This window comes from Eleutherodactylus coqui, chromosome 13 (assembly GCF_035609145.1).
Source record: "Eleutherodactylus coqui strain aEleCoq1 chromosome 13, aEleCoq1.hap1, whole genome shotgun sequence".
NCBI classification, from domain to species: domain Eukaryota; kingdom Metazoa; phylum Chordata; class Amphibia; order Anura; family Eleutherodactylidae; genus Eleutherodactylus; species Eleutherodactylus coqui.
The window spans coordinates 90,538,051-90,553,573 of NC_089849.1; the positions used below are offsets into that span (position 1 = coordinate 90,538,051).

The 15,523-nt window shown below is 48.6% G+C and overlaps 1 protein-coding gene across 2 annotated transcripts in view; it reads right to left on the bottom strand.

The window, feature by feature from the left end:
- The window catches only part of MYH10 (myosin heavy chain 10), a 94,993-nt gene that overhangs the window by 59,606 nt on the left and 19,864 nt on the right, over window positions 1–15,523 (bottom strand). For both annotated transcript variants that reach the window (XM_066586558.1, XM_066586557.1), the window contains exon 3: window positions 5,512–5,668. In XM_066586558.1, coding sequence (XP_066442655.1) covers window positions 5,512–5,668 — 157 coding nt within the window. The remainder of the gene's footprint in view (window positions 1–5,511; window positions 5,669–15,523) is intronic.

Genomic DNA, 15,523 nt, shown 5'->3' on the forward strand with positions numbered 1-15,523 from the left:
CCCGCGTTTCCACTACAGCAGCCGATGGTCCGACAACAGTCATGAATGTCTTATATCAAGCGAGTCCCAATGTTTCTAAATCCGTAGGGCCTCTTCAAACCAAATCAGGACAGACACATGCCTACTGAGGTCTTTCAAATCGGCGCTGTCTTGAATAGACCACTTGGGTTACGGCACTCTCCAGGACGACTGCAGCAACTATATTAAGGCAGATCCCACTAATCACCATTCATTCCACAGACTAGATTTTACATTATGGCCGTATAAAGGAGAGCTATTCTGCAGGACTCCGGCTACACGGACGGTCTTCGCACGCAGCTGGATGAACTTCTGGATTATGAATGCAAATATAAAAAGGAACTCAAAACTATGAGCCTCGGCATATGGAAGCATTACAATAACCCAGAAGTGAGATGATACAGCCGGCCCATCAGTAGACAGGAGCACTTCACCACGGCCATGACAGCCATTACATAGCATGACTGTGTCCGCGGCCCGTTGTTTCTATGGACGGAAAGACAAAAACCTCTAAAGCCACAGCAGACAAGTAATACATGAGAGAGTTGGAGTGTTTCTGCACCTTGGAGGTAAGTTATCACTTAACCCGCTCAGAGGATGTCAGGAGATGCTTGGAGAGCCCCTTCCATTCTCTACGAGCGGCTTGTTGGCCAAGTGTCAAGAGATGTTTGGTTCTCACTTTTAATACTTATTCGACTCCTCTTGCCGTTCCTCCTCCCCTCCTTCACAGCAAACATGCAGAGAACATATTGAATAACTCTTGAAGAAAGACGGGTTTACATACATACAGAAGTCTATAATCATTGGCCAACACCACCACCGATAGACCCATGCAAGGGTATCCGATAGTGCCGATACATTATGGGTCAAGGGACCATTCCTGTTGGCAGGTGATCAAGGAGCGTCCATAATATTTCACGGTTTTCCAATTATCCACCTTATTCCTAATCGTAGACAGTGAATATTTTTGTGCTCTTCGTCCTCCATGAGAAAGAGTCCTGCCATCTAAGAGCGTCCAATGGCCAAGCAGAAGGGACGTATGAGCGGATGTTGTGTACTGTGCCCTTCCACTGTCTATGGGAAATGTCGTAAATATATAATCATGGCCTGTTCACAGTAATTCTGATAAATCGGTCAAGTCGCCATATTAGTACATAAAACTGATCCCCAGCACTTGGCCATCAGGTTAGAGCCAAGAATCAACTCCAACTACTCACCACTGTAAGGGGAAGACTTGAATACTTAGTCTGACAACACGTGTGTCATATGGGGCATGACAATACACAAGTGCACTTAAAGGGACTGTCCACTTACTAGACAACCTCCTTTTCAACAGGACTTCCTGGGTAAAGTGATAAACAGAGATACGTACCCCCTCCACAGTTGCCAGGATCCAGGGCTGTGGCTCGCTGTGGTCCCAGTGATTGTTGTGACAGATGTCGTAGGAAGTCACATGACAGCGAGTCCACAGCGTTGCGTTCCTGACCACCTGGCATCATGGTCCTCAACACGCGAGCACCGACGCCGCTGCAGCGGTCACGTGATTTCCTGTGACATCATCTGTCACAACAATGCTGGAATTGCAGCACGATGCAGCGCTGGATCCGGCCGGCTGCGGAGCGGTATCTCTGTTTAATATTTTACCCCAGGCAGTCCTATTAAAAAGGAGGGTTGTCCACTAACCAGACAACCCCTTTAGTAAGACAAAGCACATAAGAGTACCCAATATTCTGCCCCACTCACAAGCATGTCATGCACTCCATCTTCCTGCAAGCTCCTTTCTTGGCACCGGTTGGGGATGAGACGCGAGGAAGTAAGCAGGAATTAGTCAGACTAAATGCCAAGAGTCAGTCTTGAGGTGGCCTTAAAAGAGGATTAGGGTCACGCTTCCGGATTACATAACTTGATGTCCTGGGAGATGGATTGGCTGCGTGTTATATGGCAGGTCTTGGCTGCAGACACGATCTGAGGCTCTCCGAGAACTAAAAGGCTTCGATGGAAGCCGTCCGTGCCGAGTCTGCCAAAATATAGAGCGTGCTGCCATTTTTCCTCCACTCGCAGGAATGGCAATTCAGTCCCACGAGTGTGGCGGAAAAAGCGAGTTTACATAGCATGCCATGAGCGGTATTTGATGCAGATCCTCCATGCACACTCCCACCGCAAAAATCCGTTTGTGCGCAGCTGGCCTAAGGTGTAAGTTATCGGCTGGCTGAACACAGGCGGATTGGCATTGTGGAATCCACAGCCGGCGTCCGCATGGAGGATCCGCAGCAAGTGGCATGTATTGAAGGCACGTAGAAACAGCTTTTCCTATCACACTCGTAGAAACAAATTGCGATTTCCGTGAGCGGACGGTGGGGAATTCGCAGCATGCTTTGTTTTGCTGCAGACTTCACACGGACGGCCTCCATTACAGTCGGACTGCGAGTGTCTGCAGTCATCCGCACTACAGATTTTGCAGGCACACGAGGGTCGCCGGCTGGGGGTAGAGCCGGATTTAACTGCCGGGCTCCTGCATGCGGAATCTGGATGACCATTGAGCAGCCGGCCTTGCTCAGGCATGTGAATGTTATTCAAGTTTTTCATAGACCACCAGCAGCCCCTACACCAGGAATGAGTGGTGGTCCGAGCTCACAAACGTCACCAACCTTCCCATATGGATTAAGGTAGACTACTCCTTTAAGACCGGAAGAGGTTTGCCAACCTCGTTCCCACTCTCTTCTTGGAGGCAGGGTGGGAGAAGGGAGAAGGGGTTTCATTCGCAACCTTTCTGGACGGCCCAGCACCTCCTCGAATTGAACAAGAACCAGTTTATTTCAATGAGCACCGTCTAATACCATACATCTCCTGTAGGGGCGCTGCAGCAGAACTGGACAGCCACTGCTCGGCACGCCCACAGAATACAGTTGATCACTGGGTTCCTCTAGAAGTGGAATTGTCTCCATCTCATTTTGGAGGGTCCCTTGCTCTTGACAATCTTTTCGGGGAGACAAGCTCTTCAAACTACACAGAAGGGCAGAATTCAGTTCTACTTTTTGCAATTCGTACTCCATGCAATAGCCCAGCAGTGGAAGGGTTAACAGAGTTCGTATTCTGAAGACAATGACTCCCAAAGACTTGCCAGACATTACAAAAACAGAGATTGAAAGGGGGAGGGGGGGGGGGGGGGGGTAAAAGGAAGTGGCGGGTGGGTCTGGCCCCCTGACCGAAAAGAGGAAACCGTCAGTGGCAGAGCTATGGGATTCACTAGTGCCATCTGCCTGCCGAGTCCATCGATCTAATTAGATTATACAGAAAGGGGTGTTCCTTTGCCCCCACATTCATGCTGGGCACAGAGCTGGCACCACAAAGATCAGTCTGCTATACACAAGTGTTCACATATCTACATACATAGGTCAGAAAAGCCTATATTATACAATGAAAGACAAGATAATGGTACCAACTTTCCAAAGTCACCTCCATAAGTGACAGATGCTGTTCCGGTGCCCATAGGGGAGCCACCCTGCTTTCCACATGCCTGGCCTGCCATAGAAGTCTAAACAGATTATTAATCAGAGGTATATGTCCATCTTGTCCGCACGGCTCTACCTGCGATAAGCTGCTTCCACACCAGTGCCAGGGATTCTGCTCGGGGAATAGGCAATGGGAATCCATACGGCTGAACGGTTCAGTCTCTGGATGGAAATGAACAGCAGCGGACAGACCCCACTGACTATAATTGGGTCTGCCCGCCTTCTGCCCACCCCCAGCTAGGCAGCTTTTGCATCATGAGAATCTTGCATCGTGCCCCCTTTGTACCCATTTAGCTTTGAGTGCCCCTTCACATTTCCTGATGTAAGACCTGTATGCACATCATGTAGACAATCCTCACCAATGCAGTGAACGATTATTACAGAAGGATACTAAACTATCGTGTGTCCATCGGGCTGGTTGTACATGTGACACGGCGAGGGGACTGCCATTGGATACGCTAAAGTAAGGGCTCTCACCCGAGCGTTTTCTCCTGCAGGCATAATATGCTCCAAGATAATGCAAGAGGCAAGCTTTTTTGCGTCCCAGGCACCATTGAAAGTAATGTAAAGTTTGTTATCGTATACTTGGCTTTAGCAGCCATTGTTCCCTGGTCTGCCTAATGGACACAGGGAACCCACGATTTAATGGCTGCTAAAGCATAAAAACATGATACTTACTTTGTCTCCTGTTGTTGTAGTCGTCGTCATCATCAGGGGGGTCATCTCCCAGCAGGCGCTGCTCTTCCTCTTCTTCCTCCACGAGCCGCACCGCTCCGGGATCGCGCGCATGCGCAGTAGAGAGGTACCCTCTGACAGGAGTCAGGACGGACCGCGTCTCCACTGCGCACGCGCAGAATCTCGGAGTTCAGCCAGGACGGATGGGCCGCCCACAGCAAGCACTGCTTGTGACGTGCTTGCTGTGGGCGGCCCGTCCGTTCACCTCGGAAGTGGCTGACGGACGGAGCAGAACAGGAAGCGGTCATTTTGACTGCTCCTACTCTGCTTCTACAAGCCACACAAAAAGATGCTGGCTGGAGGAGACATGCCTGGCGATCGGTCCTGGCCAGGCAAGGTGAGTAAAATGTTTTTTTTTTATGTCAGAACCCCTTTAAGGCAGTAGCTTGACTGACAGCCAGGCTCCTGCTCTAACTGCCAGGAGAAGAGAAACCTCAGATCCTGACAGCTTAACCCCTTACATGCCACAATCCATAGCAAGTGAAGCATGTAGGCAGATGACAGATTGAGGGGGCTCTGTGACCCATCAGCATCCCGCAGTACAAACATACCAGAGGAATTCCATTGCAGCAGGAGCCTGACAAATGCCTCAATGTCTGCCATGTAACTCGGCCTTTTAGGCCCGGCCTCCCAGGGTCAACAAGGGCGCCGTCAAAAGTATGCGCTACATAAGTAATGCGGTGTACTATCCTAGGGATCAAACAATAGGATCTTCAAGTCCCCTTCAAGGACTAAAACAGTGTCAAGAAAAGTTCAATAAGGCCTCTTTCACAGGGTGACAGCAATATCACAGCTATGTTCTGTGAGATATCGCTGCGACTTTGCCGGGGTGAGGGTATGCAGATAGGCCTTATTTTAGGGCTTTTACAGTAGGATTTCCTACTGTAAAAGTTGCAGCCCAATCCCATTCACTACAATGAAACCAAGCAGCAATACCAGACCCAAACCATGGACCGGAGTGGTGTTGTCCATGTACGAAAGCAGTTAAGATTTTCTAAGCCTGCAACTCCTATAAAAGGCATTTTCCAGACAGTGCTGGGATACCGACCCCTATGTAGTGGCCACCGCTTGTAACTGCAGGCTGGGTCCCATTGATTTTAATGGGAGCTGCGCCTGCAATTACAAGTGCCGGCCACTACACCGGGGTCAGAGCAGTGCTTCCGCTCCAACCCTGGTGTATCCTGGCACCGACAGCACTGCCTATAAAACCCCTCTGAGGTCATTAGGTAACTACTGATGGACTCACCTTGGAGCATACAGCGGTATGCAGACTCTGATATGGCATAGATGTGTGGTGGCACCTCGTGGCGCTTCTTCCCTCGGTACATCTCAATGATATTCTCTGAATAGATAGGGAGGTTCTTGTAGGGATTGATTACCACACAGAATAACCCGGAGTAAGTCTAGACAGCAGGAGAGAAAATAACAGTTATTAAAAACCTCGTCTGCTATAAATGATTAATACCCCCCTTAAGTGGGCTGCAATGACAAGCGCAATAAAACACGCCATTAACGCCGAGTAGTGTAATTAGGATATCAAACCGGCAAAAACGTGTACTACTGCACAGGCGGAGGAAGAAAGCATTACAAGTTATCCCCCCCATCTCCTGATCAGTGGGGGGTCTCACCACTAAAATCCCCACCAGTCTTGAGAGCAGGGGTCCCATGTGCCCCTGCTGCCCATCACTGCAGAGTCTTATCAGAATGAATGCAGCACTGATCGGAGCTCCCTTCATTCCAATAGGACTGACAGAAATAGCCGAGCACTTGCTGCTCTACCTCTGAATAGGGCGTCAGCGCTTGTGTGGCCAGTGCTCCATGCAGTGAGCATAGGGGACATGGGACCCCCGTTCTTGGCATCAGTGGGGGTCTCAGCAGTGAGCCCCCTCTGATCAGCAAATTATCCCCCATCATGTGGATAGGGGGAATCTTGTATCCCTGGTACGACCTCTAACTGATGCCAAACTAATGGCCAAAGCAATTATGTCCCCCCCAAAAAAAATTCCCTAGGTGTCCACCAGGAGGCAGGAAACCACGTATACCTCCCATCTCTCAACACGCTCAGTCATTCTGCAAACTGTAATGTATATCAAAGAGAAATGCTTTATCCTCCTCCTCCTCCTCTTCCTCCTCTTCCTCCATTGCCAGGCTGCTTTCCTCTTCCCACCTTTCAAGCAATCTGAATGCTGCAAAAAACGGTCATTGTAGAACCAAACAAAAACAGTTCCCTGATAGACCTCATTATATGCTCCCTATAGAAGTCTATGGAGATGAGGAGGAGGAGCTGAGAGGGAAGCAGAGAGATGCTGCTGCAGCTAATAGGTGTTTTACCTTCTTAGCTACTGCAATCACATCTACACTGCTCAGTACTTTTCTAGAACATCCATGATATGATTAGATAGTGACGGGAGGAGCAGGATCTCCTCTGTGTACAGTGTATGGGAGATGACATAGCAGCTAGTTCCCACCTACCAGCTCAGGTAAAACTTAATTTTAAGTTAAAAATGGACCTGCTGAAGGAAAAAAAAAACAAAACAGTGGTGAACATGAAGGACACAAGACATTAAAGCTAGAAGCAGAGTTATTCCTCATGTACAGAAGGCAACTTATTCTAAAAGTAATCAGGCACGTGACAGGTACGCTTTAACAGACGCTGTAAAGTGACATCCGTCATCTATAGGCTACCATGTTTAATAGGAAATGTAAACAAGAGGGCGGAAAAGTATATATTAGTGCAGAAGTTTCTTTCTTACCGACTCCACAGGATGGAATAGTGTAGTCTAGTATTCTACTCCAAGCTTGTGGTATACTGATGTATATCAGTCCTATGTCTAACTGAGCCCTATAGACACATCTAGCATGTATGTTGGGAGCGTACGCGGTAAATGTAAAGGCAAGCCGGTCCTTAGTGTACAATCTCATAGCCAATCTCACAGCCTCTTTATACAAACACTTGCCCTCTGCTGTCATGCAGTGCTCTTTCTTCCGTCCAAAAGCCGGCCAGTTGGGCGGAAAGTGGATGAACCCAATTATAGTCAATGGGGTCCGTCCAGCTCTGTTCCAATCAGAGACGGAGGCATTAGGTGGAAGGGATTTCACTTTTTTGCTCCTCGAATGGAGCAGGAAAGATCAACTCTGAGCACACATGTCAAAAAAACCCTAACTAAACATGGAGGCCAAGAGCTCGCACTTTCCCCTCATCTCCCTACAGTCATCCATTCAAGACTAGTAGTAACTAAATAGGTTGTCATGAAAATGCTTGGAGTCTCCAAAAGAGACCGAGCAACCATAGATCCTTCAGAATATCTTGGCTCAGCCCACTTGGCGAACTTCCCATCAATGTACCAGAGTTGTCGTTGTACCATTACCGACTCAGCTTTAATATGGCTCCTGAATGACATGTGACGGCCACTTAGAGGAATGTCAGTAAACGCCGGTGTCAGTCAATGTTGGGGTGTATTTACCCTCCAACACCATGACCCCCGATACAGAATGGGTCCGGCGCTGCTGAGAAAACGATGCGATTTATACTTTTGTTTACTTAAAGAATTCTTTCTCCATCACGAAAGGCTCCGGAGACGTGTGGGAAAGTGCAGCTCAGACCGGGGGGCTCCATCCGGGGGCCAACAAACAGCTTAATTATCCTGCTCCTTAATAAAAGTTCTTATCTAGTGACATCAGAGATAAACCCCGCTGAGACTACAAGGGGGCGGCTGTCCGGTGCCACCTCCACGATGCCTGGCCACACTGCTCATTGCATAGTGGGACATCATTATACGTCCAGGGACCAAATAAAGTTCTCATAACCTGCCAATTTATAGGGATGTATGGAGCTCTACGGAGAGGGCAAAAGGTTTAGTGCCCAGTAACCGCCACCAGACAATTCTCCCTTGATGCCGAGATGTACACAGTCCATACGATTTCCTCCATCCTCTCCCTAGACTTTCCTCCCCATCTACAATCTAGTGTTCTGCCCACCACAACAACTTGGATGCTTATCTCCCTCTGTTGTGTACATCCTCTTCTCCCTACAAAGCTGGCCATACATATTCAAAATACTAACGAAGACCTGTCCCTCTGTGCTCGAGTGGGTTTGTGAGTGACTTACATGCTCCGCCCCTGATCACATGACTATCACTGGTCCTTTACGCACACGGCTGGTGTTCGCTAGTATTTCATAGCAACTGAGGCCACAGGGGGTTTGTAGTCGGCTAGTAATCTGCACAATGATACAGGACCTGTGATGACATCACAGTCATGTGATCAGGGGCGGAGCATGTAAATCATTCACTTGGGATGAGTCACTGTCATGTGATCAGGAGCAGAGCATGATGGTGACATCACGGTTCCTTCATCTCCCCTACTGTGCTGCTTCTGATCCCTGTTGGGATGAACAATGTATGTAGCAGTGCTGTGTGTGTGATATGCATGTAGCAGAGCTGTCCTTTTGCTCTCATGGAGATAAGCCGCTGCTAGGAGTTTACTACGCCTCTACCCATTTAAAACACACATTTATCGGGGGCATGAGTTGGATAGTTGTCATCTGTTGGGCGCTTGGCCAACAGCCCTTAAGCTGGTTGTTCATTTCTGTGGTTCTGCTCCATCCAAACAAAAATGACAGCAGTTCCAGATCAGTCACACGATGGACACCCGACAAACCCCATTGACTATAACGACACAACCCAACACAGGAGGGAGGTAGACACGGCCAGGACCAGCGCTGTTGAAGACAGTCCAAGTTGCTTAAAAGGAGCAATCCGAGTCAGTTAGTGTTCTACAGGGACACCATAAGAGATGCTGTGCTCTTACCGCTCCAGCCTCCTCTATGACGCTGTACTCCGCCTCCGATGGGATGTCACGGGCTGCTGCAGCCAATCACAGATGTTGGGTCTGGAGAGAACAGACTGCTGCAGCCCATCATACATTGCCACTGCAGCCTGTAAACAGACCCAGACTGAGTACAGCGGTAAGCCGCTGGACATTTGGAGACCCAAGAGCGTATAGGATCTTTGCCATAGGAGAACACCAATTAAAAAATAAATAACTTGAACAATCCCTTTAAATTTTGCACTTTGTAAACAAAGGCTATTACCACGGTGAAGAATACTGGTGAGCACCACAGCGATAACCACCCTCCACCAGTCAAGGATGGTTATGGTAATAAATACCCGACCCCATAGTTACAACCACGCTGTCAGTAACCGTCTTACCATAACTACCCTCCGTTAGTAAGAGATCAGTTACCATGGTGATCACGAGAGTCGCCAGTAATTGCTGCTACCATGGTGATAACTACTCACCATTAAGAACGGCTCCGTTACCCCGGTGACAACCACCCACCGGCAGTGACAGTCACCATGGGGAGGTCTACCCAAGACTGGCATCACTCGCATACATTTCAGGTCTTCACGAACCACTTTATAACATGGATGAAATAAGCTGATGTACTAAAGCTATAACGGGGGCGGGGTGGATGCCACCAGGGTGTTTATTCTTCCATCATTCGGTAAAAATAGCTGATCGGCCCGATTACTGCAATACGGTTTATAGGGATCTTTTTTAACTACTTTTGCACAATAAAAACACCTTTTTAAAGAAAACTGAATCTACATGACATATTTTAAGACGCAGAGCATTTTCATTTTTCCGGCAGCGAAGCTTTGTGGGGGCTTGTTTTTGCGAGAAAAGTTGTCGTTTTTAATGGTACCAGTCTGAGGCACGTGTGACTGCGGGATTGTTTTTTATTGCGTGTTTTTGGGGGGCGAACAGTGAGGAAAAAAAAAATCTATTCTGGTGCCAATTTAAAAAACAAAAAAAAAAAACAAACCACTAATTTCTATGGCGTTCATCGTCCGTGATAAATTATATTCATTGTCCGAGTCGTTACAATGTGGCAATACATATGTGTTGGATTTACAAAACTTCTTTTGGTACTTTAGCAATTTAAGGCTGGGGTCACAAGGGTCGTGTTCCGGGCAATAATCTTGCGGTTCTGCTGTAGCAAAAAAAAAAAACAAAACAAAAAAAAAAAAACACGTGAGATTTCCACTGGGAAAGCACAGCATCAAAACCCGCGGCACTTAGCCGTGGGACTGGGAGCGGCTTGGCCACATGCTTTTCCGTTGCGTCCAGCGCTCCCATATAGACGCAAATTCTGAACGGAGTTTCCGCGGCTGATCCGCCCCCGTGTGAACGCAGCCTAAACGTTTTTTTCATGAGGAAAAACGTGCTTTGATTTTTGAGCTGAAGGGGGTTGGATACGATTGTTGGATCATGAGGATAGCAGACTGCATTACATCAGTATTGCAGTGTACCATGACTACGAGCGCAGCAGAGGGGTCTAATCAACAACGTTAGGCCAGCTTCACATGGCAGAGATTCTGGCATATGATTTGTGCCTCTCGTATGAACCCTATTCTTTTGAACGGGGTCATACATATGAGCGGCATGTTCTATCTTCAGCGTGCCCTCGCCTCGCATCACCCATTGTTTTCAACGGCGCCAGCATTGCACCGCATGCTAGGAGCGCGCAAGTGCGATGCGAGATTTCCCATGGAAGACAATGGGAAACAATCCACGATCGCTACTTCCCTAAAGGGGCGCGAAGCGGTTTGGATACAAAAGCGCCTCTGATATTGTACTCGCGTGTGTGAAATTAGCCCTACATGGCATACATGGAGGCCTTTGCCAGGCTTCTAGCTGCCATGGAACCCATTGGTAGCTTGATGGGGGGGTGGGGGGAATTGGGTGACTTGTCATCTGCCTACATGCTGCAGTTGCTATTGATTGCAGCATGTAAGAGGTTAAACTTCCAGGCTCTGAGGTATCTCCTCTCCTGGCGGTTAGAGCAGGAGCCTGGCCATCAGTCAGCTAAACCACCAGCTAAAATAGAAGTCTATGCAGGCTTAAAGCCCATTAGCAAGGTCAGTAAAAAGGTGTATTGGCCGTCACTAAGGCCTCCTTCACACAGGCGACAGTTGCGTGATTTTCTCGTGATGCGACAGCGCAAAAAAACCCAAAATGCATGTATGTGAAGGCTATCCGGGGCTCCGCTGCAGCTTACCCCCAGACCCCATCACTGTTTCATCATCTCTTTTGGCCGGGGATTGAAAAATCCCCGCCTCCTGGAAGCGCTGCCTCTGGTTGGCAGACGCTTGGCAAATCAGAGTTAGCACTTGATGAATGGCTGCGATTGGTCATCAATTTTTCAATCCCCGGCCAGAAGAGATGACGACCAGTGTCGGGGACCGGGGAGAAGACGCAGTAGAGTCGGACAGCGCTTCTAGGTAAGGTTTACGTTTTTTCCCCTGCAGCTAGGGCTTATTTTTGGGGTAAGGCTTATACTTCAGTTAGCGATTTTCTTGCAGATATGCCATGTAGTCTGAGTGAAGGAGGCCTAAGGGGTTAACTTGGGACATCACAGAGGCTGCCCCATCACTGACCAGTCATGGCGTTCTTTCCAGAAGGGTGGAACAGCGCTGTTTTATGACAGGTATAATGTGTCCCTCACTGCTATACAAGTCAGGTAATTAGGCAGGAATTACCACTGTCCCATTGTCGCACAGTCCCTCCACCATCACGGGGTGGGGGTCATCAAGGAGGATGTGTTGTCAGGTGTGCAGGAAGACCCATTGTATACGTCTGTGCGAAAGAGATGAGCGGGGGTCATCATGGAGGGGAAAGGGACGCCGTCGGGGGTGCAGCAACTAGAAGCAATCATGAATCAGGACGATATAAAGGAAAAGCAAGGAAGTGGCAGGAGATGGCGATCCAATCAAACAGATGTGCAGAGGGGTCTGCTGAAGCCCCTTTTACACAGGACCATGGTGGGCACAGAAGCCCCCCACGATCATTCTTGTGCTTTCCCACATCAGCATTCCTCGCTCTGAACGGAGGTGGAGTGGACCGGAGATCGTTCCAGCCGCCGACCTCCATCCCCAGTAAACAGGCCGTCGTTCCTAGATCAACCACTGCCTGTTTACACGGCCGATGCCGTGCAATGATCAGGGATTTATCGCTGTCCGGTCTGTCACTGCAGTTATGAGCAAACCGCTGAATCTATCAAGCGGCTCACGCAGTCATCGTGCTGCGCAAAACATTAGCATTTGTTTATGACTTTCAGTCTCTGTTTTAATTCTGATTTTCTGCGCTCCAAAAGCAGAACAAACATTTGCGCATAGTACTGTACTTTGTGTGCGAAGGCTCTGGGCGCACACGAGTGACACACCAGCACGCTGGATCTGATGGCTATTTGAGTAAAGCGCAGGGGGCTGTCAGACTCATTTTCCCCGAGGGCCATATCAGAATTCTGGTTGCAGTTTGTAATGGCTCCTTCACACGGGCATGTTTGCATTTTGCATTGCGTGTGTTATATCCCATTTACACTGACAGATGATCGCTCAAATGACCGCTTGAGTGAGGGTTTTACACGATCATCTTTGCATAGTCTGTAGTAGCTAATTAGCTACTATAGAGCTATGTAGGCAGAGTGGAACCCCGCCGCTATCTCTCACCGAACACTACAGCTGTTCTGCATAAGCAAACAGCTATATTCTTCTCCATTCTGACTGCCAGTGTCCCCGCTGTGAATTCACAGCAGGACACAGGCACAGAGAATCTTATCAGTGCTGCCAGCTGATAACAGCTGATTGCTCAATTCTAGCAAGCTAGATTTCAGCAATTAACGACTTGTGCACGAAAACTGCATGATGTCCCTGCATTTGGACAGAACAAGAATCGCTCAAAAGATTATTTTGAGCGATTCGCGTTGTGTCTAAATCAGCCTTAATGCAGACAGTGTGAACAACATTGATTTGCATTGCAGTATTCAGACATGATTTTCACAGGCATGAAAGAAAAAATTCAAAGCATGTCTTAATTTTTTTTTCCATTAAACTCCTTGGGATGGTGTAAATGCACACGAGAATACCCCCCCCCCCTCCAATCAGATAAAGTGAGCCCCACTGCCGAGAATACCCGCCCCCCCAATCAGATAAAGTGAGCCCCGCTGCTGAGAATACCCGTCCCCCCAATCAGATAAAGTGAGCCCCACTGCCGAGAATATCCGCCCCCTCTGATCATACATGGGGGAGCTTGTTGGCTTTGGAACCAGGCAAAGTGTTGAGAAATTCAGTGATAAGTCCGGTATTATGGAAATTTGTCAAGGACTGTCAAATCAGGAGACTTCAATTACTGAGATCAAATACCAGGTCAGCATGAAGCTCGCTCCCCAGACTCTCCGTTTCCGTTTATGGGGATGAAAGGTGATGGCAGGTTCTCTATAAAGACCCGCTGACATTACGTATGGTAGGAACCACTTTCTCCTCCGGGCCCTTGGCTCATACTCAAATTTAGGAGGCAAATAAAAATTTTTTAAAACTCACCAAATTTTAAACATAGTAGCCAAACTTATGATAGAGTACTTCCGGTATGCCGCGCCGTCTCTCCCCCTGATTAGCAATCAAACCATTTGAGCTTCTGGGCTTGAGCGGGGCCCTCGCTCTCTCAATGGTCCAAGGCCCACACTTGTGACTGTTCACTCTGCTCCGTCACCCTCCGTCATATTAGAATGAGACACACTGTCTACAGTTTTCTCCTGATATCCCTCCCCATCATCTCCGTGGGGGTCATTCTGCCAATACCTGGTAAGAGGAGTCTGGATAACGCCAGCATTTCCGCGGTGGTGGCCAATCCATCAGCACTACCTGTAACAGGCCCTTCTAGCATGGTCGCACAACCAATCTACCTGGACGCAGGCGCCAACTTCACAACAGCCGTTACTTTCCAATGCAGAAGATTGCGTTTCTGCGTTGGAATTTCACATACGGATTTGGCCTACTGGCAGAGCGAATTCAGTGTGCGCATCCACGCCAAAAAGCCGCAGTTTTTCAGTTAGACTTAAAGGGGTTGTCTCACGGCAGCAAGTGGGGTTATACACTTCTGTATGGCCATATTAATGCACTTTGTAATGTACATCGTGCATTAAATATGAGCCATACAGAAGTTATTCACTTACCTGCTCCGTTGCTAGCGTCCCCGTCTCCGTCTAATTTCGGGGTCTTCTTGCTTTTTTAGACGCGCTTGCGCAGAAGGGTCTTCTCTCCTCTGGTCGGCCCGGGCACGAGCGGCGTTCTGGCTCCGCCCCCTTCTACGTGTCATCGCGTAGCTCCGCCCCGTCACGTGTGCCGATTCCAGCCAATCAGGAGGCTGGAATCGGCAATGGACCGCACAGAGCCCACGGTGCACCATGGGAGAAGACCCGCGGTGCATCGTGGGTGAAGATCCCGGCGGCCATCTTGGAGAAGGAAGAAGTAGGAAGAAGGAAGAAGTCGCAGAACGGGGATTCGGGTAAGTAATATTTTTTTTTTTATTTTAACACATCCCTTGAGTTTGTCCTGCGCCGAACGGGGGGCCTATGCAAAAAAAAAAAAAAAACCCGTCTCAGCGCGAGACAACCCCTTTAAGTTGGAAACCTCTCCAGTAATTCCTCCATGTGAACATATCTAGGCGTCAATCACAAGGCGCACTGGCATGGGAGCACAAGGTCTACCATCGACGCACTTCATCTTTTCCCACTCAGGATAGTTTGGGGAGCAGGTAAGAGGGTCTTCACCGGCCAAATGGACCTCACAGACTATAATGGGCTCCATTATTGTTTCCGCTCAGCTGGGCGGCATTTTGTGCCAGATCAGCGATAAAACGATTGAAGTCAATATAAGCAGTCCGACCGGCAGCCTGCCAGCCACACATGAGACCGTTCCTCTGGAGTCCGTGCCGCTGGGACTACACCCAGCAAGCTGTGCGGCCCCGCAGGAAAACCGCTGCTGATCAATGCGAGATCTGAAGTCCCCTGCAGGATGTCTGCGCTTCCCCATAGGAAGTTTAGTGTCAGAGCCTCATCTATGGGGCGGGAAATAGGAACAGCAAGGAACCTTACTTAGAGGAAACCTACCAGAATAGAAAGACCCAGAAATCCGCAAAACGTCTGTTAAGGTACATTAAAAAAAAAAAAAAAAAAAATTATATATATATATATTTATTTATTTATTTATTTATTTTTATCGCTTGAACGAGGAGCGGCGTCACCGCAAGGCCGGTCGCGCCACATTTCAAGCTCTGCAACCAACGAACACAGGCACGGAGGACTGGGGGACGCGGATATTTGAGTATATGCCCACTTGTTCTCCTACGGCTTGCAGAAGGGCTTTTGCAAATCATCTATGATGTCGACAACTTCTTTAAGTCACATGGGGCTGTTA